This window comes from Chelonoidis abingdonii, chromosome 24 (genome assembly GCF_003597395.2).
Source record: "Chelonoidis abingdonii isolate Lonesome George chromosome 24, CheloAbing_2.0, whole genome shotgun sequence".
In the NCBI taxonomy this organism is placed as follows: domain Eukaryota; kingdom Metazoa; phylum Chordata; order Testudines; family Testudinidae; genus Chelonoidis; species Chelonoidis abingdonii.
This window is the reverse complement of record NC_133792.1, coordinates 21,548,295-21,573,267: the sequence shown is the minus strand read 5'-3', so window position 1 is coordinate 21,573,267 and position 24,973 is coordinate 21,548,295. Positions and strand designations below refer to the sequence as shown.

Here is a 24,973-nt window from a genome sequence, read left to right as displayed (position 1 = left end):
AAACCATATCTCTGCCCCAATATCCCTGACACCCCCATAACCCTGTGTCGTGTCAGTCTCCACCTATACATGCCTCCCATATCACGGTATCTGTCTCCCTATGTTCCTGCCCCTCGTATCCCTGTACTTGTCACCTTATATCCCTGACACCCCATTTCCCCGTATCTGTCTCCCCATATCCCTACCCTCCATATCCTGGTATCTGTCTCCCCATATCCCTGACACCTCATATCCTAGTATCTGTCTCTCCCTATCCCTGCCCCTCATATCCTTGTATCTGTCACCTCATATCCCAGACACCCCATATCCCGGTATCTGTCTCCCCATAGCCCCACCTCCTATTGCCCCCCCATCCCTGAAACCCCTGTGCCTCTGCCCGCAGGGGGAAAATGAGGGGCTCCCCATCAAGGCAACCAGACGCCAGAGCCCCGGACTCCGCCCCGAGCCCTGGGGGCCCTGCCGAGAGGGGCCGGGGCGGGTCCTGGCTCAGGGGGCGGCCCTGGAGCGCTGAGGGCGGAGGGAAGCGCGGGGCTGGCGGTTGGGGTGCGGCCACTCGGCGGAGCGGAGCCGAGGGTAGCGGTTCGCAGCAGACGCGGCTATGGCAGACAAGCAGGGAGCGAGAATCGACCGCAGCCGGCGGGTCCCGGACACCTTCAGCGGTAAGGCGCGCGCGGCGGGCAGGAGGCGGGAATCGCCCCTCAGGGTCCAGCCCGCAGAGACTCGCGCTCCGCGCCCCTTCCCTCAGGGCGCTGCCTCCCCCTTGGCCGGTCAGGAGCGGCCCGCGTGACCCCGGGCCCCGCTTCCAGGGCGGGTCTCGAGGTGAACACGAGTCCCCCGGGACGGGGCTGAACAAGGGCAAAGTTCGCTTCAGACTCTTCGCAGCTTCCCGGGCAGAACATCCCCCACCTCCTGATTTTGGGGTCTTTTTCTTATATAGGCTCCTATTACACCCACCCAGCCCCGTCCCGATTTTTCGTATTTGCTGTCTGGTGACTCTATTCCATAGGATTGGTGGGGTGTGAAACAACCCTGACAGCAAGATTTTCAAAATAATCATAATGGAAGTTCATAAAACTTTATTTTAACCAGATATTAATTGGTACTGACACACATGCACGCTTGCATCGCTAGGGACAGATCACTCTTCTTCAATTTCCACTTTTTTTTCTGTTTCTCAGTCGTGCTTTATACTAGCAGTTTGGGCTATGCTAGAAAAAGTTGGACTATCCAACATTCTTTGGTCTTTTGGGTGTCCTGTATTATCTGTTCTTATCACTTTAACATCTCGTATGACCTCCCGGAGTTGGTTTTCAGAGGATGAACTCAATGTAACAGATATTTTCCACGTCTATCATCCTACAATATTAATTTGACTACTGAAAACCGGTTTATTTTGTCATTAAATACATGATGTAATGGAAATTGAGACAGCCAGAATACGACTAAATATGGGTTTGCTCTGCACTGTAGCCAGTTTGGGGTGAAGGAAATTATTCATAAGATTGTTTAAATATAAAGGTTTAGTTGAGCAGCTTGTGTTGTGTAAATATCAGCATGCCTGTTTGTATTGTTAGGCATGGGGCCAATGCCTAGTTCTGGTATTCACTAAAAGATCTATATCATTCTTTGTGTATCTTGGATATTAATAACTAAACCAGGCATTTTGAATAAGTGTCTGGAATAAGATTAAGTGAATTTCTCTTTTACCGTTTCACATTCTGAGTTATCAGTCATTCAGAAGTTATTGTATGCTTTATGTTCTCATGGAGGCTAAGATACTGGCTGTAAATTATTTTTGCTGTAGTAGATGAAGTATTTATACAGTAAATTGATATGACTGACTGATGTCTATAATTATTTTAATTCAGTACAATTTGCCATCATTAAATCCATTCATTGCCCAGCCATTAATGCAGAATGGAGTATTAATTGCTTATAAGAAGATAGAGTTGCTTAATTGTAACCAAAGAAAAGTAGAGAAGCTTGTGTAAAAGGTCGGTGGCTGGCTCTAAGGGTTCAAATTTATCATTGTCCTTTTGATTGACAGGATCCTACCCAACTGGCTAGGAGAGGATCACTAGAGACCAAAATAACACACTTGCGCAAGGGAACAAAGAACAAACCCAGTAGTTATCAGTGGGTGTGCCCCAATAGGATGGAAGCATTCTAGAGGGGCAGATACTCAGTCCTAATCCCATTAATTTTTTAAAAAATTGATATTAGTGAAATGTGTTGAACTGACGTACCTGGAGAGTTAAATCATCTGTCTTAAGTACAGGTACAGCATGGGCAGTATAAATACAAGTTTCTACCTCAACACTAGCTTATAGAGAGACTCTCTTTTAGGGATGAGTGGATAGTTCAGTCCTCACTTTTCTATTTCTGCCTGGCTGCTAAGGGGTAAATTGGTTCCAATGGTGGTGGCTTTTGCAATATGGACAACTCTCCATTCTTAGCTGGACTGAGACTGCCAATCTTGCTATATTGTCTATTGGTCAGAGTATCTCTGTTCCTGAGGGGATCTGTAGATCTCTGAATGCTGAACTTGACTTCTTAATCTGTATCCCATAACTCTATATACAAAACCAAGTTGTGATGTTTCAAACAGAGGGTGACTGATTTTTAAATAGGGAGTAAGCAACAGAAGACCAACTGTTAATGAAACAGACCTTGTTTTCTTGTAAATGTCTCTTGTAATAAACAATGGAAGGAACTAAAATACAAAACAAATGGTATTGTTTGTAAATAATATGTATTTTGGAAAAGTTACAGGAGACATCAACAGGAAGCTGGGAATGCTAAACAAGCGATATGGTTTGGAAGTGGTTCTCAACCAGTGGTCTGCAGAGATCTTCCAGGGGGTTCATCAACTCATCTAGATATTTGCCTAGTTTTACAATAGGCTACATAAAAAGCATTATCAAAATCAGTACAAACTAAAATTTCATACAGACAAAATGAGAAAGTAAGCAATTTGTCAGTAACAGTGTGCTGTGACACTTTTTTGTATTTTTATGTCTGATTTTGTAAGCAAGTAGTTTTTAAGTGAGATGAAACTTGAGGTACTCAAGACATATCAGACTCTTGAAAGGGGTACACTAGTCTGGAAAGCTTGAGAACCACTGGGGTATGATATGGCCCAGAAGCTATTTAACAGGCATGCAGGATCTGCCTTTCAAAGAATTGTCGAGCAAGTTTTTTTTCTCTTCACATGCTGAAACAGAAGAATTAGAGTTTGTATTACAACAATAGGTGAAGTTTCACCTGTGCTAAGTTGCTAGCACACATGGAACTCAGATATTTCTGCCTATGAAAATCTGCTCAGAGCAGAGTTAGGTAACACTGTGGTAAACAGCTTGCTGTTGCTGGCAGTTGCTGTAATACAGGTCCTGACTTTTGTAGACTTTGACCTCTCTAGGGAGTTATGGCTCTGCAAAATGATGCAATTCTGTAAGTGGTAGCAGTGGTGGAAGCTGAAGTGTAGATGGGACTGAAGCATTTTTACCAGCATGTAACACTACTGTTTTTGAGTCTCTTACTGTGGACGAATTATCTAATGGATTTTCTCTTTGTTCATTATGATTATTAAAGTCAGTTTTTCAGCAGTTGCCTAAAGTATTCCTGTATATTAAAGCTTAAATATATATCCTGAACAATAAGTGTTAGTGATCATGCAGTGTGCGTGTATGACTTTTTCTTCTCCTGAGATGGAGTGGGACAATATTTGTCCCTGTAAGGTTTGACTATGTAGTGATATAGAAATGTTCATTCTTACTAATATTTCATATGAAATGCTGTTGAAATTTGTGTATGATTGTGAGATATATGATTAGTCTCTAGAGCACTCCTTTCCTGATGAATCCTGTAATAAATGCTAGGAATTCCCAAATGAGCTAATTTCTGTAGAGTTCATTGGGTGTAAAAAGCTAAGCAGGGCATGAACTATCTCTGTTTTGAACGGCATCTTGAGCTCATCCTGACAACTTCTCTTGTGATCTCATGAGTATCCTATCACTGAAATATGCTATTAAATATTGATACAGCAATAAAGTACTGACATAAACTACCTTTCTGCTCTCACAGTAAAGGTGTGTTTGTTCATGTGATTTCCATTAGTATTGCAGAACTGTATTCTACTGAGTTTTATTTGGGGTTTGACTTTGGATAAGTGAATTGAAACATTCTGTTTTTAAATGCCTTTTTAAAAAGTCGGCTGAACTCTCAAACACATTAAACAACTTCCATCCAGAAAAGCTTTCCATTTACCTCTTTATTGATAGCTCTGAGAAGCAGCAGTGGGACGGAAAGTCTGACTGTGAGGAAAGTTTCCTGGGATTTGAGAAGAGTAAAAGCTTGTGTAGCCACTGAAAAATCTGATTCTATACAACAACAAATTGCTTCTTTGTAGGTTTAAGCCAAAACCTTTTATGATCCTTTTCAAAATCTGAATACTCATAAGCAAAGACTAAATACACTGGGTCAAGACACAGTTGAATAACCCAGTGATTGCCCAAGAACTGCAGGAAATTGTTTGCTGATTTGGCAAACTGTATTTCCTTCCTGAATATACAGGCATTTTGTGTCCACTATACACAATTTCTTTGTGGAGGAGAAGGAAGAGGAAGATACAGATGTTACATTTTGAAGGCTCTTAGAAACCAGAAGGGCCAAATTTAAGAAGGACTGATGGCAGCACTTTAGCTGCTGATAAGGCTGGTGCAACCATTTAGGCGACTGGCACTAGGATTTGGGGGGCGGCATTTTCTTCGGTAGCGACCGCAGCGACCAGATCTTCAGCCGCCCCTGTCGCCGCCGGCGGAGGGAGCTGGGGCAGGGGAGCGCGAAGAAGACCACCTGCAGCAAGTAATGGGGGGGGCAGCATGCAGGGGAACTCCTCACCCCAGCTCACCCCTGCTCTGCCTCTTCCCCGAGCATGCCGTGGCTGGTTCACTTCTCCCACCTCCTAGGCTTGCGGCGCCTAAGCTGATTGGCGCTGCAGGCCTGGGAGGTGGGAGAAGTGAAGCAATGACGGCGTGCTCGGGGAGGAGGTGGGGCAGGGGTGAGCTGGGGTAGAGGGAATGCCTCAGGGTGCGGGGAGAGAGCTCCCATGGGGGGGTCGCCTCAGGGAGGGGGCTCGGGGACGGGGGAGGGCGCAAGCTGCAAGTTTCACTCAGGGCGCAAAACATCCTTGCACCGGCCCTGGCTGCTGACATATAACATATCTACGTCCAGTTCTGCATCTCCAGTAAGCTGACTAAAATGACCATTAACATACAGATATATATTATAGTCATTCTTTGGTGACTTCTCAATATATAAGGAAATATATATATAATAAATAGAGTAACAAAACTGCACAAGCTGATTTCCCCACCTTCCCTGTCTTAATAGAACAGATAATCAAATTCACCAGCTTTACAAATTAATTGAAAATTAAGGTATTCAGCATAATTTGACATACTGAGCAAGGATTTATGTAATTAATCTAATAAGTTATTGTAGATAACATACACTTGTGGCAGTAATTATGTGTGGGTATGAGGACCACAAATCTGTAAAATCTGCTTCTAGCTGTGTGTTTTCTGTCAGATTTTGGAGTCTATGACAGCTTTTGGAAAGGCAAAATCCTCCATATATCCATGTGATAGTAGTCCCCTTTCGTATTCTCCCCCACCTCCCCCACACAAGAGCGGCTGTCCCCTTGGCATTCCTCTTACAGGAGTTCCAAATGTGTAGGGAGAGCAGAATATTGACGTTCAATACAGTAACACTTGTACAGGAGCTCATCCTTATTAGGCAACTACTTGGTATAAGATGTGACCCAAAATACACTGAATAAATTCTTTTCCACCTCCTGTTTAAGCAGCCAGTTTTTGGCAGTTCCTTGATTGGTTGCATAAACCAGATTTCATTGAACTATTTTGTGGAAACAAAGATAAACTTGCTCTGAATTTGCAGAATTCAGTCTCCCTCCACTTACCTGTTTCTATTTAGGAGAGAGTCCCTCTTATTTACTAGATACAGTAAATCCATTACTGTACAAATACATTTATCTGACCCTTCATTAACCAGCTCTCTGCACTAACCAGACAACGAGGACTTCAGGGCCAGAAGCGTGTGATCTCTTCTGTAGCTGCTAGATGGCACTGCAGCAATTTATTTTCCAATTCTCCGGTTTATCTGGATTTTTGATTATCCAGTCTAGGTCCAGTCCCAATTAGATTGGATAAATGGGGTTCTGTTGTACTGAGGTTTAAAGTATAGATTTCCATATTTTGTATGATAAAACTAAATCCTTTATTTTAGGTTAGGTTGCTATGTGCTGAGGCCGCTGCCAGTCATGTTGACCAATACTCTTTCCTTCTACCTCCCCCCCCCCGCCATCTGTATTCATCTGTTGTCTCTTATTTTATGCTTAGATTGTAAGCTTCTTGGGACAGAGACTCTTTTTGTTCTGTATTTGTACAGCACCTAACACAATGGGGTCCTGGTCCATAACTAAGACTCCTATGCCCTACGTTAATACAATTAATAATAATTGATGAGCTTTTGTATGGTGCTCACTGCTGTAGTATCAGATGATCTCATGGACCCACAGGTTAATCCTCACAATATGCTTCTGGGATGGGAGAAGTGTCATTTTACAGGTATGAAAGTGAGGCACCTTCAGTCACACCAGGAGGCTGTGATAGGACAAGGAACAGAACCCAGTTCTCAGAATCTCAGTCCAGATCTAGCTCATTCTGTTAATCTATCTTTATCTGATTCTCTTGTTCCAGTGGAAGTAGAGCTCCATTCTATAGTTACCTGTGCTGAAACGAAAATGTATCTTTATTCATCTGTTGCTGCTTTCATCCCAGAACCTAGTATGCTGCACGCCTTTTTTCTTAGCAGTTCTGTTGTCAATTATTTGGTGGGCATTTTATGAAAAGAATGATTTTGTTCTTTGTCACACTCTGCCAAGCACTACGGTACTGTAGTTAGAATCTGATAGAAGTGGGTGGGTGGACTCAGTCCAGGGGTGAATGCTGTATATAAAGCTGTGCAAAACCTTTTTTTTTTAAATATACTTGATCTGAGGACATGTAGTGTCTGTCCAAGCAAAAGGCACAGGGCTTAAACGGGACACCAAACATATTACAATATTCTCTTTCTTTTTTTTTCTCCAAGTGACTTTAGTGCCACCAAATCATATTGAAATCACTGTCCTGGAGACCCAGTCTGAGCCTGACCACCTACACTGCAATGAAACAGCCCCTGAGACTGAGACATGTGAACCTGAGTTAGCTGGCATGGGCCAGCTGTGCGTTTTTAATTGCATTGTGAACACACCCTGAATGACCAGGTTCTGACAGCTGGTTGCTTAATAGTGTTGTGCACAATTGTTTATCATTTCCTTGATTACCAAATTGCAGCAATAGTTTCCTTGTCCTCTGTATGTCCCCATTACCCACAGATAACCTTATTACTCAGAGCTACTAAGCAATAGGTCATGGGGTCTTTCCTTCAAAAAGCCCCGAGTTGGTATTGTGAGCACATTCTAGAGCTTGAGCTAACTTGTCTTTGATGTTTCTTTTCATTCGTGGCTAAGGACAGGAGGCTGATTAGTTCGTCCTACGTTTCTGAGTAATACTGAACTGTGACGTCCATCCCCCTTCAAGACAAGTTACATTGTCTTAGCTGAAAGCCAAAAAATACCTCAGAGCTGATCTGTTGACTGAAGGAGGAAACTAAGCCTCAGGGCTTCTTTTACTGACTTCTTGTGTGAGGTTGGTCAGATTAGTTTAGGCCTAAATTTTCACATTTTGGAGTCTCAATTTGAGACCCTTGGAGTATGATTTTTTGGAGGCACTGAATAGTTGCAGCTCTTACTGATTTCATTTGGGGTTGTGGGTGGTCAGCCCCTCTAAAAAGTGGGCCCTAGTTGTCTAAAGTTAAGTGCCCAAAATCAGTGGACACACTTGAAAATATAGACTTTAACGTCTCTAAGAGTGTCCTCATCTATGAACGGGAACCATACTGACCTGCAGAACTTGATAGAGCAGGGCGCAGGGAACATGCAGGCTAATCCTTTGTGAAGCAATTGAGTTACTTTTTTGTAGGAACTATATAGAGCAGGGGTGGCCAACCTGAGCCTGAGAAGGAGCTAGAATTTACCAATGTACGTTGCCAAAGAGTCACAGTAATCCATCAGCAGCCTCCCCATCAGCTCCCTCCCAGCACCTCCCACCCACCGGCAGCCCTTGATCAGCACCCCCCCCCCCCCCCCCCGCACCTCCTGATCAGCTGTTTTGTGAGGTGAAGAAGGAGAGGAGCGAGGTCACGGCAGTCTCAGGGGAGAGGTGGAGTAGGGGCAGGACCTGGGAACTCTACAGTTGGCAACAGAGACTTTTGGCTGCTAGTTGAGACTCTTAGCTGGAATAATGAGGGATTTCCTCTTCAATGAGTGTCCATTTTCACTGTCTGCACTGACAGCTCAGCATCACCCTGATGGCAGTTGGCAGACTCTTCTCAAGCTCTGAACCATTCAGAACTACTGGCTCTTGTTCTTCCTTGCTCCAGGAAACCTTTTTTGTGGAGTCTGGGTGAGAGAGAGAGCAGCCATTTCACAGCAGAGGACTAGCACGTATTCCTCGAATATGAGGACCTTTCAGCAGGAAAGTGCTGAGCAGGAACATGTCCTTTGCTGAGGGGCCAAGCTAGCCCCCTAAGCATTGTATCTCAACTTACTTTCTAGAATTTTTTTTGATAGGACAGCTCTGAGAATGGGCATCTTCTCAGGTCTTCAGGTGATTTGTGGGCGCGGGGGTGGGGGGCAACTGCAGCACTTTGCACCTTCTGCGATAGGTTACTCAGGATTCAGTGGTGTAAATCACTAGAATCATTTGCAAAAGCAACTGGTGTTTTTACCCCTTTCTTGGGGGAACATAGCAATGTGTTCTTCTTGCTTCTAAATCAGCCTGACAGACAGGTTTCTAGTATTACTTCACAATCTTTCCTGACAGAGAGAGAGGAAACTGATTTGGGTAAAATATTGCAGTGTCTTAAATTTATATCTTCATATCTTTAAGGTATGTGGATTAAACATACTTCAATTCTATGATTTCATTCACTTGTCCGAATTCTGCTCTCTGAGGTTTACATCACTGGAAGCAAAAACAGAATTAAGTCCATAATGTGGCCAACGTGCTCTAATTCTAATGAGGTTTGGCTTTGTCCTAAGGGATGTTTCTCATGATGACTTATAGCATGTAATGTGTAGTTGTATCTTTTAAATTTTAATAATTTAATAGAACAAAGATGGTTCTGCTTTAACTATTAAAATATCTACATTTCTCTTCCAGAAGAGACCAATGCTGGCCTTGGTGTGTGTGGATGGCTGCTAGTGATCTTTTCATTCTTCTTCGTCGTTATTACCTTTCCAATCTCAATCTGGTTGTGCATAAAGGTAAAGATGTTCACATGAAAGCTTGATCTAAAGTTTAAAAAGGTGCAGGATGTTTCCTAATAGTTTTAACAACATTGTCCAATTCACTGTTTTGTCTCAAAACCCAGCTGGTCCTGATCCCTCTTACTTTGAAAATAACACATGGTTAAGGACAATCCTTAACATCTCAGTGTATTCAAGCCCAGCACACAAGAATTGCCATGTTTCTGTAATATCAGTCAGAAGGCTAATTTCAGTGGCATCTCAATTACTACTCTGTAGGAGAGAAGAGGAAAGGGAAAACGCTGAGAGGCTGCAAGAGAAGAGAGGAATCCCAAATTTTCATCCCCGTCTAAACTGCATTGGAGGGTCAAAATAATAACAAGAACAAGTATTAATTTGAGAAGCCACTCCTTACATTTATAATGGAATGACAAGCACTTACAAGGTTGTGTTGTCATTCAATTCCCTGAGCCTGGGGTTTCTGGACCCTGGGGAAATGCTTATACTTTGGCTTAATCTCAGTTTTTTGAATGCATTTCAGTTGGGGCAGAGAAAATTATAAACCTTTTATTAAAAAGAGAAAAACACAACACAACCTGAAAAATTAGAAATGGAAAGGCCATTAGACCCTATCTAGTCCATCTGCCCACCTCAGTGCAGTAGTGCTCCTGATAGTGTATTTCCAATGTTTTGTCCCCCTCCAGGAAAATCCTTGAAAAATTCCTCCACGCCCCAGAAGATTTAATCCTTTAGAATATTTTTCTGACCGATAACCCTCTTTAGTATTTGATGCTTAGAATAACTGGGGTGAGGACATGAAAAGTGTGCATGTTACCTTCTGCAAGACCTGAGATGGTTCAGAGTTATCCTTAATATATTTGGAAGCCAAGATATTATATCTAAATTCTCGATGTAGACTTTTTTGTATTAAACATCTGATTTCTCATTACAGATCATAAAGGAATATGAGCGAGCCATCATCTTTAGACTTGGACGCATTGGAAGGGGTGGAGCAAAAGGACCAGGTCAGTCCTGTGTAGGATCCAGCATAAGGCATGTGGTTCAGTTATATGATGGTCTGCAAGATGAAACCACATTGTAAAGGCACTTCATTAGCTTGGTACTTTTTTTTTAATGACTCACAAAAATGAATGAATGGATTTCTTTGAAATTTAACCCCAAAAAGAGGCATCGGATGGCCTATCTTAGCTTAAAGTAAATGTTAATTGCCTAGAAAATAAAATATTTCAAAATTTATATTATATGTCAAGTTCCCTCAATATAAATTGGAGTTTAATGGTGGCAATTTTCTGAGCAAAACTGAAGACATTTTTATCTCCCTCTCTAATTTACTGAAGGAACTGTATGATGTTGGACGTGTCTTTCAAACTAATTTTAGTAAAACTCCTCTTATCAAGTAGTCCTAATTCTATTTAGTGGAGGTAATGTCTTCAACTTGCATTGGTTACATTGAATAGCTCTTTGTTTATACAGAGATTTGCTGTCCCCCAAACTATTTGGATATATAGGATTTTACTCTTTACACCGGTTGTGATTTCATTTGGAACATGCTCTACCTTTAGGGTGCTCAGGGTCTGAGGGCTAACGTGCCTAATAAATACATACAATTATAAATTGTTATAATTTTGTAGGGAGTGATAAAATAGGAGTCCTTGTAGTTTAATCTTAAATGAATTACATTAAAGGCACTGGATTTATAGCCATTGAGAATGAAGGCTTCTGCTTATCCAGTGAGTAGTATGTTACAGGCAGTGACTGCCTAGCTTCCCTATCTCCTCCCCACAAAGTGAGTCTCATCCAGCCCTCCTTGGGCTATGTATATTTGTGGGGGCGAACAGGGAACAATGTATGAAACAAGCAATCTAATCAAATGAACGTATTTTTTTGAAAATTAATATGTGGGGTAAAGTTTTCAAAAATGCCTACGTGCCTTAAGAGCCTAGATGCTTCTGAAAATGGGACTTAGGTTCCTAAGTCACTTAGGCACTTTTGAAAACTTTATCTGTGTACTTTAGAAGTGCCATAGAATGTTAGTAAAGCCTGCCTCCAAGAACTAGTTCCTACAAGTAGCCAATTGGGACCAGATTTTCAAAAGAGCTCAACTCCCTAAACAAGAGTCAGATTTTCAGAAGAGGTGAATACATTGTCACACATTGTTGGTATCTCTTAAAAATCCTAAGTGAGAATGCTAAGCTCTTGAGAATCTGGCCCCTGATAATGTCTGAACCCAATTTAAGATCCACTAACGGCAATGCAAAATCCTGGTAGTAAAAAAAAAAAATCAAAAGCTGCTAGGATCCTGACAAGTATAGCAGCACTATCTAGAAACATTGAATTAGGATGAGATGATCACAAATTGCTCCTAAAATAAATGTGTGTAAATGGTCCACTGTCTCATTACGTGGGGTGGATTTTTGTGTACAGGTCTGTTCTTCATCCTGCCCTGCACAGACAGCTTCATCAAGGTGGATATGAGGACAATCTCATTTGATATACCTCCCCAGGAGGTAAGTTTTCCCTTTTTTCTATGTATCTTCTTTACTTATTATCAAATGTAAACAGAGTTCAACACTCTGTACCCCTTTCTTCTCTTTAAGGTTCTCTGAACCCCCTTCTATTTCCTGATTTGCCAGGAGATGTTTTCCAAGGAATTCTCTCCAGCTATTGCCCTATTAAAATCTGTTGGTATTGAATAATCAGTTTTGTAAAACATGCCAGTGGAACTATGTGTGTTTTTAGATTCTGAGCAATGTGATATGACACATTCAAAACTCTTTCTTTTTGATGTTACTGCTCCAACAAGTTTGCAACTAATGTATCCTGAGGTGTAAGGGCAGCAAGTGTAACTGGCCAAGCAGACCACATGCCCCCTTGTCCATGAGCCTTCTCAAGAGCCGCAATCCCTTAGACATGGACTCTACTTTTCCCAGCCCAGCACAGTGTAGTGTGTTTTTATCATCATCTTAAAAGGAACTAACATTTTAAGCAGCCTCATGACTTTATTTTGTATGTCATTTTCCCTTGCCAGAGATCATCTCTCCCGAAGTCACACTTTGTTGTATCTATCCTTAAATATAAACTTCCTCTTCCTGGGGCCCACCGGTTGCCCCAAAAAGCTCAGAGGGACTTCTAGTTATGCAACACCCATGGCTTTATTTACACAATGTTCTCCGACCACCAGTATGGTGCTATGTAAAGAGCTTGCAGACCTGATAATCTCTCCTAAACAGAGTCTGCCCGCAGCCTGGAGACTGACCTTCCCCTGGCTAATCCCCCTTCTTCTGGCTGCCAGCAAGCCTTTATTGCCCTTGAATCTGCAGGTGCAGCCAATTCTAAAGGGCCAGGCATCAGGCTTCTCCCCAGCCCCAATCTGTTTCCCCTGATTGGGACTGGCTGAGCAGAGGCTAATTAGGTGCCTTTGCACCAGCACCCTGTTACAAAACTCCTTGGAGAAAGTCAGTGTCTTTGTTCTCTCAATTAAGTGCCAAGCGTGTCTCTTGCACTGCTTACAAATATTAAATAATAATGCAAATGTAATAGGTCATTAGAACTTGGCTTGGAAAGTCTCTGCAGCATACCGTTCCCACTGCAGTCCAGATATGACATCTTAGTCCAATTAAAATGCAGTGGATGCTCGGCAAATCCATGTCTTATTCCGTTATCAACAGCCATAAGAAAAGCAATAAATAAAACTGGTGCCAGACCAGATGAAATCCATTAGGCCTTCTCCCTGGGAAAATTAATTTCTTAAGTAGCTAGCTGATGTGAGTGGTTCCTCACAAGCTTTTCTAGAGTAGTTTTGAAGTGTTTTTTCCCCATTCCTCCAGTTTACCCGGAAAGCCAAATTCAGTGCTTTAACAATTTTTTTTTTTTTAAAAAGTCATAACATTGCTGCTGCTTGGGAAATGCTGCTTTTAAGCAGTACCATTCCAGCTATTCTTTTCATTTCTGTGGAAGCATCTGAATGCAGAGCTCTGTGTTCCCTGGCAAACCACAGTATTTTCCTCTCTCATTTGAACCCGTTAAGAAGTGATATAAATGTTTGATCATGAAGAAGAGAAAAGGGCTTCTGCCCCAGAGTCTGGTTAAGTTATCGTGTGAGTGTTTGCAGTTTACATTGTATTTATGCACATACAATAGTAGAGCAATTTAAAACTTCCTCATCCAGCCAAAGTCAAAACTGTTTTATGCTCAGACAGGAAGGAGCACAGTTAAGTATTGTGTTTAACCTTCCTATTTCTATGTATGTACTTTTGTAACACGTGCTTTAAAGCGGAGAATGGAAAAAAATCAAAGTCCTTTCTCTGTGTTAAGTAGATGATGGGGGTGTTATAAACTCACATAAATTGGTTGCCTCTTGCTATACTTGGAGTGCTGGATTATGCAATATGTAATTAAGCTATTTGTCTCCATAATGTCGTACAGCAATAAGATTGCAAAAAGAATTATTCAGAAGGAAAGCATTTGCATTTGCACGTATTGGGGAAAATACTTGCAAGGCTTATCAGTGCCTTGGGTATTAACTGTCAGAAACCTCTCTCTGTTGTATAACTTCATATGGCAAGATATCTTATTGGGGGGGTTACACTTCTCTGTAAAGAAGCTGGCATTGGCCACTGCTGAGAGAGGGTACAGGCTAGATTGGTTTATATCGCCATTTCTATTTTGTCAGATAAGCACTGACTAATGGCTTTGTCTTCTGTTTTACCCACACCTACATGGCAATTCCTGTTTGAGGCATTTCTTTTAAAGAGCAGAGTGAAAATACCACTTCCTTTTTTCCTATCTGGTTACTAAGTAGGTCACCTACTTTGTTCTTGTTTTATATATTGACACTCATAGTCAGGTGCACCTTATCTGATGAGTGTGGTCTCATAAGTAGTGTACCATGGATGTGAGAATCACAAGCACTCTGTTATCTGCTATGAGATGGCACCCATGTTATAAGTGACCTCCCCACCTATACAAATATCAAACAAGTCATCTGTCATTATACATTATTTTGATAGTCTGCTTTTTTGCTCTTAACCAGAGAGCAATCCTTAACCATGTGCAAATGGAATGGTCCAAACTCCTATCTTTGCATTTAAATAAAAACCTTGGAGTATTCTCAGCCCTATTGCTTTCTGAATGTTCCCAGAGCCTCCCCTGCCAGAAGGACCTAGGGATTTGGACACTCAATGATGTACACTGCCTCGCACTACTGATCAATCCAGGGTGCTAATATGAGCTTTTGCCCACTCTCTGATATATGGCATCTGTCCTTTTATCTCGCCACTTCGCTTATGACAGATCAGTCTGTTCTGCTGCTGGGAAATATTCTGGAACTAGCAAAGCTTCCTATCTGCAGGACAGGTATATTTTGTGTCAATCCCTCATTTTACTGACGGTTGGGGTTGTTTTTTATTTGTTTGTTTGTTTACCTATATGGGGATTTTTAACACCTCATGACCTTGAGGTCAATAACACCTTATTGCAAACCTAGCAAAAAGTTACTTTTCAGTGACAAGCAGCTTGACCCCAAATTCCTCCTAGTCTAAAGGAGTTTAAGCCTGAGATGGTTCATTCGCATGTATGCGTATATGTAAATATACATACATACACATGTATGCCCCTACACATTGTATTCTTTCAAAATAGAAATAACCTACAGTTTTAGGACTTACCCCCTCCTGGCAGACTCAGGATTGTTCCCCACATGGTATTACCAGCATATAATTGTGAGGGATGAAGATACAAATTTAGGTACAGAGCTGTACCTCTTAAATACTTTACTAAATTACCTTTAACCCTGGAGAAAATATTGTGACTCTTGTTGCAATTTTGAAAGAAAAAACAGCTTTATTATTTTATGGATTTTATTACAAATGAATAAAAGACAATCTTAAAATCAAAACTACTATATTTTTATTGAACTAGTTAAGGATTAAACAGCACAAGTATCAAATCAAAATTACAGTTAAAATGGAATCAACTGTTGACCAGCTCATTGAATGAACACAGTCAAGACATGACTCATGAAGTTAATGTAACACATGATCAGTTTTATACGTACACTTCCTGGAAACCTAAGGAGGTGCCCTGTTACTAGGTGACTTTATAGCTGACTGATTCCCTGACCAGTTTATTTCTGCTATGATACGTAGTTATTAACAACCCATAAGTTCCCTTTGGGAGCAGAGTAGTTTGCACAGACACGTTTGTATTGTCCATGTTAACACAAAGTGATTTAAAGTAGGACTTAAAATTTGGATATGCACGTGCTATTTCTTACACACACACACTTGCTCATTCACATCTTAGAAAGTGTCAAAGGAAAAATCATAATTAGGAGTGATAGGCTTCCCTGTCAAACCACAAAAGGAAAAAGAAAAAGTTAAAATAAAAAACAAAGAGAATGACTCTTCAGTTCACTGGTCTTTTAGAACATCAGAGGCAGGACTGCAATTCAGGGAACCAAAGAATGTCGTCTCTGCTCAATAGTTTATACCTTGCCTGGGGAGTTGCAGATTGTCAAGTACCTCTGGGTTTCTACATGTTCTAGATGTGAACAGTGATGTGATAGCTTCTTGTTTCTTATTTCACTCATACTTAAACTCATCCATATTTCATTCTCTTAGTATTCCTTAAAATATTCTGGGCTTTTTGCTGGCAAAATATTGGCGTGCTAAACAATTGGTGGCCTGATTGGATGAAAGTCATCTCCGAGCAAAAGACCTGTCAGATTCTATTAATATAAATCCTACTTAAGCTTGAAAGAAGCAAAAGCTACAGAACCTAAAGAAAATAGAAACTTATAGACTAGGCCCCACTCAAATAGGCCCGTTTCTCTCTCATAGTAGTATATTTAGAGTTTCTTCTGTTGTCTTTTTCATTCTTTGTCGTTGTTCTGCTTAATTATTAGACTTCTTACCTCCCTATAGATCCTTACCAAGGACTCTGTGACAGTTAATGTGGATGGAGTTGTTTATTACAAAGTCCAGAATGCCACCCTTGCTGTTGCAAATATCACAAATGCTGACTCAGCCACCCGGCTCCTTGCACAAACCACCCTGAGGAACGTTTTAGGGACCAAGAACCTCTCTCAGATCCTGTCTGATCGAGAAGAAATTGCACACAGCATGCAGGTATGAGCAGTGTTGGGTGTATTGCTTCTCTAGTCGGAGAAGCTAAACTATAGGACTGTAAGCACCTTGCAGAGTCAGCCTTGTACACCAGTACAGAGAAGAGCCAAGCATATCTAGATGAACCTTGGATTTGGGGTTTTGTATAAAGCTTCCATGAGAGCTGTTGTGACAGCATGCAAATAAGGCAATAATGGACTAGTGAGCCAATGAGATCTAGTTTTTTAGCTTTAAAAATTGTAGGTGGCAAGGTGGAGTAAAGAAAAATAATCCCAAAGAGGCAAAACTACTGCCTGACTCTAATAAAAAGACCCTGCCCTGAGCTGGGAAGACAGCTGCAAAGGGATGCTAGAATTGTGTTCATGGACCCTTGAGAAGACCCTCCCCAGCTTGATGCAGACAGAATCTTGGGACAGAGGGAGGACCACTGTTGCCTGAAAGGTGGGTGGCACCAGTATTTCAGGCCTACATTATAGTTCGAAGAGATGACCACCAGCTTGTGCACCCTTCTCAAAATGTTTGATATTACATGGTTCAATGATGACACAACCATCAGCTAAGTGCATTGAGATTCTCAGGTGCCAGGAGATGTCCAAATATTAATATTATGTATTGACTCAATTCATATGTTCTGTATCTTTGTTTAAACACTTAGTTATTTTTTTACCCATGATTTTTATAATGTAGCCAAGTAAATGAATCTAGCATCTTTGTCTGGCCTCTTTAACAGGTCACACTCGATGAGGCAACAGATGAATGGGGAATTAAGGTGGAACGTGTGGAGATTAAGGATGTAAAGTTGCCAGTCCAGCTACAGAGAGCAATGGCTGCTGAAGCAGAAGCTGCCCGGGAGGCAAGAGCCAAGGTAATACAGTAGCTTCAACATACTTTGCGTTTTCATCAGTAACGTCACGTGACGCTCTCCCTGAGGATGGAGATCCTCAGCCAGAATAGCATGGGGTATGCAGGGCAAGATTCTGGTAGAGCTGTCTTTGGAAGCCAGAACTCATCCTGGGTCACATCATCTGTCTCACTTTTGTGAACCCTGAAATCCCAACCTTCCTCCCTAAGAGCAAGTTCGAAAAACTTAAATAGAATGGAGTCTTGGGAGATCATGTGACCTAGCGGCTGAAGTGTGAGACTGTCATGACTTCTGCAGTGTTTCCAGCTCTTCTATTAACTTGCTGTGGCTTTAGGCAAGCCCCTTATACTCTGTCTCCATTTCTCCATTTGCGGGAAAAAAAGAGTATAATGCTGTCATAAAGCATAAGTCTCAATTCGGAACCTTAGCGTCCAAAATGTGGGTGCCTGCATGAACCCTCCAAGCTTAATTACCAGCTTGGATCTGATAGCGCTGCCACCAGCCAGAAATTCCAGTGTCTGACTCACTCTGGTCTCCCCAAAACCTCCCCTGGGGAACCCCAAGACTCAGATGCCCTGAGTCTTACAACAAAGGGAAATAACCCACTTCCCTTCCCCCTCTTTACCTCCTCCCAGATCTTCCTGCCCTGGGTACACTAGGAGATTACCCTGCTTCAATTCCTTGAACACACACACACACCACACGAGATCAGGTTTCTCATCTACCCTCTATCAGAGTCTGAACACAATGCCTAAGCTTAGTAAGTTCGCCTAAACACAAAGAGAATTCTCCGCCTCCCTTCGTCCTTAGCCATTAACCAGATAAAAAAATCAAACAGGTCTTAAAAAGAAGCTTATATATAAAAAAGAAAGAAAAAAAAGACATTAAAATGGTCTCCTGTATCAAGGTGACAATATACAGGGTTAATGCTTAAAAGGAAAATGAATAAACAGCCTTATCCAAAAAGAAATACAATTTAAAACATTCCAGCAAACTACACACATGTAAGTACAAAACAATATAAAAACCTATATTGTCTTATACCTGTACTTACAACTGGGAAACAGAAGATTAAAGCCCTGGAGATAGAGAGATCACTCTCAGAGCCGAGAGAGAGGCACAGAGACACAGACAAAGAAACACACACACAAAATTTCGCTCCCTGAGCTTTGAAAAATCCGGTTTCCTGATTGGTCCTCTGGTTAGGTGTTTGGTTCCCTTTGTTAACCCTTTACAGGTAAAAGAAACATTAACCCTTAGCTATCTGTTTATGACAAATGCCTTAGGGAAGTCATGAAGCTAAATGTTTGTAAAGTACTCTGCAGCACTCTTCATCCATTTGGTTGTGTTACTCTCTTTTGGTTGTAGTGTAGGGTGGGAAAATCTGATGTAAAGCATTTAAGATCCCCTGAGACTTCTGGTTTTGCTATGTCGACTCAGCCCCATTGCTAAGCTCTGGGAAGCTTTTCAGGACCTTGTGCTGTGGAACTGTCTCCCTCTGGTGGTTTCCCAATCCTCTGGGGAACCCAGGAAGCATTTTATGTGTTTTGTATTTACCGAGTTAGCTTGAGTGTGAAACTGCAGGTTGTGTTTAAGAACTCCAGTCTGAGACGGAGGTTCAGTTTGTCTCTCACTATAGGAATATGTCAATAGTCTGCTCAGAGCCTCGTCTGATCAGAAAAACAAATCTTCGTTGTGAAACCCGAAGATCACCATTCAGCAATGGGAGGTTTCACCATAGTCCATTTGATGCTATGGAACTTACATTTGACTTAAGGATATCCTTTTATTTCCCTTTTGACTCTTGGCATCCAGCTTCTTATTTATTATCACTAGGGCTATTTGTGTGTTACAGAGATTGCAGAGGTCACAGATTCTGTGACTTCCTGCGACCCCTGTGAGTCCTGCAGCAGCCAGTGTGGCTGACCTCAGGGCTGCCCAAGCAAATCAGCCCGGGGCCAGGTGCTCAGGGAGCCCTGGGTACAGCCGCACTGGCCGCTGCTGGGGCAGCTCTGCAGCCAGCCATTCAGATGGTCCTGTAGCCAGCCGCACTGGCTGCTGCGCTGGCAGCCCCGGGCAGCTGGCCCCGGGGACCGCTCGAGCAGTGGCCGATGCAGCTGGCCCCAGGGACTTAGCAGTCCTGGAGTGGCTGGAGCAGCCACTGGCCCCCTAGGGCTCCCTCCTCCCAGTGGGGACCAGAGCAGCAGCAGCCTCCTCGGGACTCCTCTCCCACTAGCAGGGGCCAGAGCAGCAGCGGGCCTCCTGGGTTTCCGCCCCAGCTTTCTCCGCCACAGCGGACCCCTCCAAGATTCGATCATTAGTATTTTTAGTATAAATAATGGACAGGTCAGGGGCTATGATTTTTTTGGTTTTTAGCCCGTGACCTGTCTGTGACTTTTTTACTAAAAATACTCAGATTAGAAAACAGCCTTAATTATCATATACAGACAGAGGAGAGACTTACCCCTAGGGAAATAGTTAATGAGACTTCTTGAGCCACTTGTATATTCCTGTTTAAAAATTGTTCAGACTCTCTTATGTTTCTGTGGGGAAATAAAAACGAGAGCAAATCTGTATTTCATTGGATCCAGGTGCTAGGAGTTATGGAAGGTGAGCTTGGGAGGTCAGCAAGAAAGAGGCCTCGATTCTAGGCAATAACTTGTATGTTCCAAATGGTCATTCCTAGACCTGTTCTGGGGTAGCTAAACAGTATGAAATCTGCAAATTTAACTTAGTCTGATGGTTAAAAGGATGGAGACCCATTGCAAGAATAATCAGAGTGGACTATATTATATAGAAAGAAGTATCCTCCACATACCTACCTTGCCCCACTCAGGAACCAGTACACTATAATTCACCATGCCACCACCCTCATCCTATCCGGTCTGGCTTCTGTGGCTTTAAAGGGATCTAATATTGATTCACAGTCTCAGATCTGGACCTCCAGTGGGATTACTAGCCGGCAAGGTCTATAATCATGAGATCTGATGTTGTTGGTTTAGCTGTTTAGTATGTTGCAGTCACCCTTAAATCTGAGGACAACCACTTTATATCTACCTCTCAGCTTATTTCACAGCTTGATATTCAAAGTGAATCTTAGGCCACTGAAATATGAAGATGAGCTTATTATTACTCTCTATCCCATCCTATCCCTCCCAGGGTGTAGCAATAAAGTCAGTGAATATTGTGCTTTGATTTAGCTTACAGTAGAAGCCATGTTTAATGTATAACTTTGTTCCAGAGCAGTGGAGTCAGGTTTAATTGGCCGCTCTGCTCAGGTATCTGCACTATAATTTCCACCAATACCCACAAGAAGTGCCTACAGAGTGCAGCAGCAGCGTGTGTTATAGTCCCTTCTGCTGGCTCTTGAAGGGGGTTGTTTGGCAGGGTCTTGGGAGCTGTTTCATAAGTACTAAATTCACGGCCATGAAAAATATGTCACAGACTGTGAAGTCTGGTCTCCCCTCATGAAATCTGGTCTTTTGTGTGCTTTTACCCTGTACTATACAGAGTTCACAGCGGAGACCAGTGTTTCTCAAATTGGGGGTCCTGACCCAAAAGGGAGTTGCAAGGTTATTTTAGGGGGGGTCATGGTATTGTCACCTTTACTTCTGCACTGCCTTCAAATCTGGGTGGTCAGAGAGCGGCAGCTGCTGACCAAGTGCCCAGCTCTGAGGGCAGTGCCCCGCCAGCAGCAGCACTGAAGTAAGGGTGGCAATACCATGCCATGTTATCTTTACTTCTGCGCTGCTGCCTTCAGAGCTGGGCGGACGGCGAGTGGGCGGCTGCTGACTGAGGGCCCAGCTCTGCAGGCAGCAGTGCAGAAATAAGGGTGGCAATGCCAGACCATGCCATCCTTACTCCTGCACTGAGCTGGCGGTGACTCTGCCTTTAGAGCTGGGCTCTCAGCCAGCAGCCACCATGCTCCAGCTGCCCAGCTCTGAAGGGAGCACTGCCACTAGCAGCAGCGCACAAGTAAGGGTAGTAGTGCTGGATAGGAATTAATGGCAAATTCTCAGAATGGAGAGGGGTAACTAGTGGTGTTCCCCAAGGGTCAGTCCTAGGACCAATCCTATTCAATATATTCATAAATGATCTGGAGAAAGGGGTAAACAGTGAGGTGGCAAAGTTTGCAGATGATACTAAACTACTCAAGATAGTTAAGACCAAAGCAGATTGTGAAGAACTTCAAAAAGATCTCACAAAACTAAGTGATTGGGCAACAAAATGGCAAATGAAATTTAATGTGGATAAATGTAAAGTAATGCACATTGGAAAAAATAACCCCAACTATACATACAATATGATGGGGGCTAATTTAGCTACAACGAGTCAGGAAAAAGATCTTGGCATCATCATAGATAGTTCTCTGAAGATGTCCACGCAGTGTGCAGAGGCGGTCAAAAAAGCAAACAGGATGTTAGGAATCATTAAAAAGGGGATAGAGAATAAGACTGAGAATATATTATTGCCCTTATATAAATCCATGGTACGCCCACATCTCGAATACTGTGTACAGATGTGGTCTCCTCACCTCAAAAAAGATATTCTAGCACTAGAAAAGGTTCAGAAAAGGGCAACTAAAATGATTAGGGGTTTGGAGAGGGTCCCATATGAGGAAAGATTAAAGAGGCTAGGCCTCTTCAGCTTGGAAAAGAGGAGACTAAGGGGGGATATGATAGAGGTATATAAAATCATGAGTGATGTGGAGAAAGTGGATAAGGAAAAGTTATTTACTTATTCCCATAATACAAGAACTAGGGGTCACCAAATGAAATTAATAGGCAGCAGGTTTAAAACAAATAAAAGGAAGTTCTTCTTCACACAGCGCACAGTCAACTTGTGGAACTCCTTACCTGAGGAGGTTGTGAAGGCTAGGACTATAACAGCGTTTAAAAGGGAACCAGATAAATTCATGGTGGCTAAGTCCATAAATGGCTATTAGGCAGGAAGGGTAAAATATGGTGTCTCTAGCCTCTGTTCACCAGAGGATGGAGATGGATGGCAGGAGAGAGATCACTTGGTCATTGCCTGTTAGCTTCACTCCCTCCGGGGCACCTGGCATTGGCCACTGTTGGTAGACAGATACTGAGCTAGATGGACTTTTGGTCTGACCTGGTACGGCCGTTCCTATGTACTGAAACTCCTCCCCCCAACTCATTTTGGGGTCAGAACCCCTACAACACTGACATTTAGATTTAAATAGCTGAAATCATGAAATTTATGGATTTTAAAATTCTGTGACCCTGAAATTGACCAAAATGGATTGTGAATTTGATAGGGCCCTATTCATAAGGTACAAATCTCTGAAGTTGTAAACCAAATCTGCACAAAAGGTGCCCAGAACTGTTGTTTGAAGCTCTCTCATTTGAGCACTATCTTGTCTTACAATGGAAGAGACTGAAATAGTCAAACTAGTCTCCATTTTAGCACTGTGCTAGACCTGCTGCTTCATGCATTTCTCTTCCTCAGGTAATTGCGGCTGAGGGTGAAATGAACGCCTCCAGGGCCCTGAAAGAAGCCTCTATGGTTATTTCAGAGTCCCCTGCTGCCCTTCAGCTTCGCTACCTGCAGACTCTGACCACCATCGCTGCGGAGAAGAACTCCACTATTGTCTTCCCCCTGCCCATAGACATGCTGCAGGGCATCCTGGGTGCAAAACACTAAACTTGTTGGGATGTAGTGGGAAAGGGATCTTCCCCAGCAGGACTGGTCTGTGAAAGCAAATTAGCTGCTAAAGCTTAAAGCAATGTTAGCAGAGGGGATCTTTAAAGGGTGATACTTGTGTATGTGAGTGTTACTGATCACAATCTTCTGCAATTTATATAAACAAACTCTGCTCTTAATTTAAATACAGATGCTTGTTTTAATGTTCCCGTGGGTCACAAGCTTTTGTAATCTGCACACACATCCCATTTGCAAATGGGATGACCACTTTGTGTGAAGAGCTCACTTCTGGAAGGGCTGTGAGATGATCACACACCAGAGAAGTGGTTACCTCACATCAGTCACACTCACTCTCTGTGGTGATGTTCCCTTTAGAGAAAAGGGTCCCTGGCGCTGGGTGTGGAGGGAATGTAAGCTGGAATCTCTTGGTAGCCACACAGACTGTTCCTTCAGTTCTGCCCAATTGCTAAAGTAAAACAATGTGTATACTCAATCTCTCTGAAAACCAGGTCAGTGGCTTCTTAAAATGCAGTTTTCCCTCTTGCAAGATGCAGCAGTTTGCCAGCACTGCTGAAATTAAACTTCCCACCCCTGCCTTGCTGTAACAGCGGAAAAGGTATGCGCACACTGTAGTTATGGATACAATGTTTGTATAAGCTATCCAGTTCTCATGGTTTGTGTGTCTGTCTGTATTGATTAATGCCTTTTTTAAAGCATTTTAAATGTCTCTGGATCTGCCTTTATTTGTGCATCCACTTTTTAAAGCTATGTTCCTTTTTTAAAAAAAAATCTGAGTTTTGTTTGTCAATAAGTAGTCTTTTTTTGTCATGATTTTAAATATGCTTGTAAACAATTTGAAGTGCCGTATGTTAGTCCCAAGCCTTGCATCTCTTGCAGATAAAGCAATTTTAAAGTCTTATACTTCCTTTTTAATAAAAGATCTATACACAGCTTTTCTGTCTGTTAGAGGAAATTGGTGACTATTTTTACTTGTTTTCTGCTGAAAAGCAACATTTGACATTCAACACTTACAGTTGTGATTGCATACTGTGTGAAGATTTCATAACCTTTTACATTTTGTCTTGTTAATCTTAGTGCAGTGTTTGTGTGGTACAAATTAAACATTTCTATGTTCCAGTTTTAAAGAATGATGCAAGAAAAGAGAATTCGCTATTTGGTCCACTATTTCAAAATTCAGTCAACTCCCCTCTTTTTCTGATCTCAGTTGGATTACTTATTTGTGTTTTGGATTCCCTCTGACTCCCTTTCTAGTGTAATACTAGAAGTTTCATTGCTTTGATGTTTCCAGTTGATATTGCTCTGAGCAGTGCTACTGGTTTTACAAATCTCTGTCTCATCTGACTGGAAGCAAATGATCACAACAGAGAGAGCAAACAGGAAATAAAAATTCTCACGGTGATTTGCATATATAGCTAAACCAGAAGCATGTGGCTTCTTCAGTTCTGCTAATCCTCGCCTTCATGTGCCTATCTCTGAAATGCACAGCTATATCTTGCACCTGTTTAGCGGATGCAATTAGAGATTGTGGTGAGATGTTGAGCCAGATTCTGCACTGGAACAAGTCCACTGAAATGGGCCCCTCGTCTGTAAACATGGGTAGTTGGCATGGAGGACAAAGGCAAACATAAAGAAAATGGTGGATTCCAGAAGTGCCCTTGTTATCACACTGCCCTCAATAAAGTATGTATTTCCTTGTGTAATCACTTCTCAGGTGTGATTCATTTTGTGTTTTCATCACTTCTATTTAGTAATTGAATGAAGAGCCAAAAAGCACCTTTTGTTCTTGACCAGCATTTTCTGGATGAATTCTTACTGCCCCACAAACTGATAATGTGCATTAAGAACTGT

General features: G+C 42.2%; 1 protein-coding gene across 1 annotated transcript; it reads left to right on the top strand.

The window, feature by feature from the left end:
• The first annotated feature begins 529 nt into the window (after nucleotides 1–529).
• On the top strand, nucleotides 530–24,057 carry STOM (stomatin). The gene is made up of 7 exons (XM_032767582.2): nucleotides 530–659; nucleotides 9,345–9,448; nucleotides 10,383–10,455; nucleotides 11,876–11,958; nucleotides 16,375–16,578; nucleotides 17,306–17,440; nucleotides 22,910–24,057. Exons 1-7 carry the CDS (start codon nucleotides 599–601, stop codon nucleotides 23,102–23,104), a joined length of 855 nt encoding a protein of 284 aa, XP_032623473.1. The 5' UTR covers nucleotides 530–598; the 3' UTR covers nucleotides 23,105–24,057.
• Nucleotides 24,058–24,973: the final 916 nt, after the last annotated feature.